Source organism: Dipteris shenzhenensis, chromosome 18 (assembly GCF_047967505.1).
Source record: "Dipteris shenzhenensis isolate YYH24624 ecotype China chromosome 18, Dip_SZ_1.0, whole genome shotgun sequence".
NCBI lineage: Eukaryota > Viridiplantae > Streptophyta > Polypodiopsida > Gleicheniales > Dipteridaceae > Dipteris > Dipteris shenzhenensis.
This window is the reverse complement of record NC_141613.1, coordinates 11,857,898-11,863,362: the sequence shown is the minus strand read 5'-3', so window position 1 is coordinate 11,863,362 and position 5,465 is coordinate 11,857,898. Positions and strand designations below refer to the sequence as shown.

The 5,465-nt window shown below is 41.7% G+C and overlaps 1 protein-coding gene across 1 annotated transcript; it reads left to right on the top strand.

Moving 5' to 3' along the window:
• Positions 1 to 2,062: 2,062 nt before the first annotated feature.
• Positions 2,063 to 4,287, top strand: LOC147890802 (fucosyltransferase 6-like). The gene is made up of 2 exons (XM_087389944.1): positions 2,063 to 2,343; positions 2,504 to 4,287. Exons 1-2 carry the CDS (start codon positions 2,118 to 2,120, stop codon positions 3,973 to 3,975), a joined length of 1,698 nt encoding a protein of 565 aa, XP_087246070.1. The 5' UTR covers positions 2,063 to 2,117; the 3' UTR covers positions 3,976 to 4,287.
• The last annotated feature ends 1,178 nt before the right edge of the window (positions 4,288 to 5,465 follow it).

Sequence of the window (5,465 nt, the reverse complement as noted above, 5' to 3'; positions counted from 1 at the left end):
GGACCTACTTCAAATTTCTATCGACCACCATCAGTGTAGCTCCTTTATTGCACCAACGCTGCTAGCATCAATAGATCTATTGCGATGGTTAGACATACCACTATAGTCTATGGCCACCATGTTAGTTCCTCCATGTGTATTCTGTGGCATGCCATTACAGCTCCATTATAGTATGCGACCACCATGTTGGTGCCTGCACGTGGGATTGCTCGCATATCTTTGAAGACATAGATAGGATTCTTGATGGACCATGTCAACCACTGTGCTTGGTAGACCACCATGATGGCTAGTAGGCCTTGTGGCCCACATCAACCATTATTGCAATAGTTGAGCCATCCATTGAGATGGCTATAACTAGCCAACTAAAAACCATTAATTTAAGGCTAATCCTAAAGACATTAACCACAATCCTAAAGATTAACCGGGTATCCATATAAATATCGATATTTTTCAAATATGACTATTTTTAGTAAGACCAAAATTCATAACAAGTTTGTATATATGAACAAGACCGTATTCATAAGACCTACTATAATTGCCATGTTGGCTGGTGATGTAGGCACAGAGGCCCACGTCCACCACCGCAATAGCTTTAACCACCCAACAATCCATGCAAAACATTTTTAAAGCCCTTACAGTAAGGGAAATCCTAAAATTATAAATATCAAGATTTTTCAAATAAGACCAGTATCCATAAGACCAAACTTTATAATACATATTAACAAGCTTGTATTCATAGGACCTACTACAACCACTATGTTGGCTACTAGTACGTGATCACCACGATGGTTAAAATTAAATTGTAGGCACTTTGGCATGGTTGAGCCTACCAACCAGATCCATGCAAAATATTTTGTAAGCCCTTAACTTAAGGCCAATCGTAAGGGCATTAACGGAAATCCCAAAGCTTAACTGGGATTCATCATATCAAAATTCATAACAACTTTGTATATATTAACAAGCTTATATTAAATAAAGTGGTGTTTTGTGTCGATACAAGAGCTCAACTCCGTATTTGACAGAAGATAAATCATAGATCCGAGATAGATCCTAACATGCCTAATGACATTTTGGCATGCAAAACAAGGGCCCTCATCAATAAAGTCCAAAATTAAGAGAAATTAGAAAAATTGTGAAGATGCTCTCTATTGCCTTATTGATGTGTTTCTTAGATTACATTATACAATAATTGCTAGCATTTGACTTTCATAGAATTTGTAACAAAAGTACAAAAGATATTAACCAATTTCTTTAATCATGTATTTGTTCAATTACCACACCATAGCCTTCATGAGTTTGTGAGAAAAATGCTATTCTTGACGTTTACAAGGGACCTTTGTAATGCCTTATGTTTACAAGGGCCCTATGGAGGACCTCGTTTAATGCCTCATGTTGATGTAACAGGTGATAGTTTTAGCTTAGATGCTTATTAACATACTTGGGCATTGCACGATGTAGGCACAATGCATTATATATCAAAAGGAAACATTCTTAACTTGGAAGAATAGAATAAGTTGGAATGGCTACTTGGGAGTCCTATTCGCTTAACGATTGTTTTCTTTGGCTCCAAACGTTCTTTTGGAGGTTCATTGAATGCAAGAGAGGGGCAAGGCTAGAGAAGTATCATGAACTTTTGATCTAAGTCCAAGTTGAAATACACCATCATCGTTGATTCGTATTTTGTGTGGTCCTCCTACGACTTCGCCATCTTAGTAATTTAATCCAAAAATTTTGGAGTATTTGGTGGGAAGAAAAGAAAAAATAAACAAATTTCAATGGCTAAATCTTTATTAAAGACTCCTTGGAGGGTGAGGGAGGTCTATGGAGTGTGGAGTTCATAGTTGCGTGCTTTGAACGAGTAATGGTGTAATTCAAGTTTCAATTAGTTTTGACTTGTTTGCTCTTGAAGTTGCAATCTGTTTGCTCTATTCATTGTACGTATGTGAAAGCTACAGCGGCCAGCCTACACGCCATCAACAAATGTGAAGTTTTCTTTGGGAAATGAGACCATGGAAATTTGTCCAAGCATTTGTATATGTGCACGACTTCATGCAATACAACATGGCCTTCGTTGAAACGTAACCAGTCATTGCAAGGGCTTTCATGTCCAGGCCGCCATGGCTGCTCCTCCCTTGAAAGACATCCCTTACTCCGCTGATCCTAACCGCTCCTTCTGGTCCTTCTATATCACAAGACCATGGAATTGCCGCATGATTGTTGCTGCGCTGGGGTTTGTTGTGTTTTCTCTGGTTATCACGTTCGGCACGCAAGGACGCAGCTACGATGCCCACATCGAAAGCCTGGTCAGCTTGCCGTTTGTGCACAGCCCAGCATTAGCACTGGGTAAGTCCATAATCTCGTGAGAAATCAGTCTGAAAATTCGTTGCGAGAGAGGAGGATGTGGGGAAGAGCGAGCGAGAGAGAGCGGGAGAGAGAAAGACAAACACACAGAGAGAGATGCCAATTCATTGATGGTTTTGAGTCGCTGTTTTGTTTACTGCAGGTTGCACCGCTCTCGGATTGCAGAAGAGATTAGATCAGCATTACCACCCTTTCCCGAACGATTCAAACGTTAGGAACTCCTGCGAGAGCAAGTACCAGCAGCATTGCTTCCGCAAGAACACCTCGCCGGACTTCTTGCCGCCCCCCAAGTTCTTGTCTGTGCTTCGAGAATACGAGGCATACCATGAGCGATGCACGCTAGGCCACAACCTCACAGCCCTGGCCTTAGCGGGTCTTGTACCGAAAGACTGCAAATACTTGGTTTGGAAGAGCATGGACGGGATGGGCAATCAGCTTCTCTCGCTCGTTTCTGCCTTCATCTACTCCCTTCTGACTAGGCGCGTAATGCTTATTGCCACTGACTCGCACATCCAGATGCATCTCTGCAATCCCTTCCCGCTTTCTACTTGGGTGCTACCCGACGGATTCCCCGAGCCTCAGATGCGTGACCAAGCCAAGCGATTGTTTGTTTATTTGGACGAAGTTTTTTTACAGCAGCAGAAAGACTCGTCGTCCGTCCAGCACAATCTGACTAGGTTGGTTGAAGATGCTCCAAAGCATCTCTACGTACAAATCACGTGTTGCGATCGCGACCGTGACCATCCTTTTTTCTGTCCAACAACGCAGAAACTGCTGACGGGCGTGAATTGGATCTTCTACAAGAGCCACGAGTTCACGGTGCCAGGGTTTTACTTCATACCGGAGTTTCGACAAACGCTCAACGACTGTTTCCCCCGTAAAGATGTCTTCATGCACGGAGGAAGATATTTGCTTAATCCGGAGAATGGCGTATGGGCTCGCATCATGCAGTACTACAAATCTTACATGGAGGGAGCGGATCGGCGGATCGGAATTCAGGTCCGTTCTTTTAGTGGTAAGTACTTTCCCTCCGTGAGCAAGCAGACCTTAAGGTGCGCCCTGGAGCAAAACCTCTTTCCCCAACCTCTAGGGGGTCTAGATCCTTCCACCCAAATTCAACTTGCAATGAAGGATCACCAACAGAAAGTCGCCATCCTTGTAGCGTCTCTCCGAGGGGAATACTTTCAGAACTTGGCAGACGATTTCGCCCACGCACCAAATTCGAATGGCTCCTTGGTGACTGTATTTGCCGCCTCGCACGAGGGCGGCCAAAGGACTGGCAACCGAGGTCATGACGAGAAGGCAATCATGGACATCTGGTTGTTGAGCTTCGTGGATGACATGGTGATCACTCCGTTCTCAACGTTTGGGAGCACTGCGAGCGGGATGGCAGGGATCATTCCATTGCTGTTCAACAACTATGAGAAGGACAAGATGGACGAAGCGGCTTGCGGGAGGAGCAATCTGGCAGGGCCTTGTTTCATCAAATACCCAAGGAGCCAACCGTGCAAGCTTGATCCTGGCAACACGAACATCAGTTCCGACCCGGGCTCCATGTTGCCGGAGATAAAGTACTGCGATTTCAATCCTGGGCTGAGTGTGTATGGAGGTTGAGTATCCAGAACGGAACCATTCGGTAGAGCAGGGCCATTGAAATAGAAGATATGAGCGAGGAATGCTTTCCTTGACGAATGAGGATCCAGCCTTCCCCTCATCACAACGTCCCCATAAGAACCTCCACACTCCTAGCAAGATGGATTGCTTATCATGTGCACTTTATCCAAGGCCTCTAACGTCCCTATTGATACTAAAATCTCGAGCCCTATCACATGTCGCAATGGTCGCTAGGAATGGTGGACTCCACACTCCTAGTGTTTAGCAATTTGCACTCACCTGCTTATCAAAGGCTAGCATGGACACTTTATCCAAGGCTATTGATACTGAAATCTCTAGCCCTATCTCTTGTTAGCACATGTCCCAATGTTTTAGACACAATGCTCCTATGTGTAAGTCTTTTATGTTCATCAATTTTTTTATACATCTTTTCTCCAAATATATGAACTCCCTAAAAGGCTTTCTTATATGTCTTTTTTTTTCCCATATTAATTTCGCACTCATGTTTATAACAATGAAGTTGCAAAGTCCCAAACATCAAGAATTTACACAAAAGGTCAACTTGAACCTCGAAAAGATGAAGATCTTTTATAAGAGAAACACTTCTGATAGTAAGAGAGAAGTACCACCGGCCGCCCTCGCCCTCTATCTCTAATATCTCAATAATTGTAATCTCATTCACAATCACAATCTAAGTCTTAATCTTAATCTCAATCTTGAAATTATGACATCATGTCAATCTGTCAAAATCCATTATTTTAAGCCTTAAACCTAGTTTTTAAAACCTAACAAGGAAATCCATGTAGAAAAACCAATCTAACTTGTGCTCATCAACTACCTTTTCACCACTATTTCACCTAAATACAATATCTTCATGGATACAATATATTTACCTTTTAAAAATCAGATGATGAAATATGTTGATAAAAAAATACACCCAAAAATTTGATAAATACCATAACATAGATAAGAAATAGAGTGTAGTGAGCCGAGGCCTCACAAGCTTAATGTTTAAGTATTTCATGTATAGAAGGTTTGAGTTGAGATACTCTTGGCCACGAAGTCATCCAAAGGACAAATTGCACCTAAGGACTCAATATATGCACTCTCTAAATGGGAGCCATGAAGATGCATGAGTATGCGGAAGGGGGATTTGAAAAAAACCACCCCTATTTTCTTTTAGTAGTTTTGGGCACTTTTTCCCATAAAAGGGCATGGGTCATTTTCAAGTTAAAGTTTGACCAAACTACCCTAAGCTTTGATGGTTATTTAGTTTATGATTATGTAATATTTTTTATGGTTGTTTATTTATATAGTAGCTTTTATGGTTATCTAAGATTTATGTAGTAGCTTTTAAGGTGGTGGTTTTTTTATATAATAGTCAAGGGTAGTTATTATTTCATGTATTTTAGGGTAGGTTCTTAATCAGTTGCATCATTTAATCTAACATACAACTACTTCATAAACTACCATAATAACTTGGTCATATA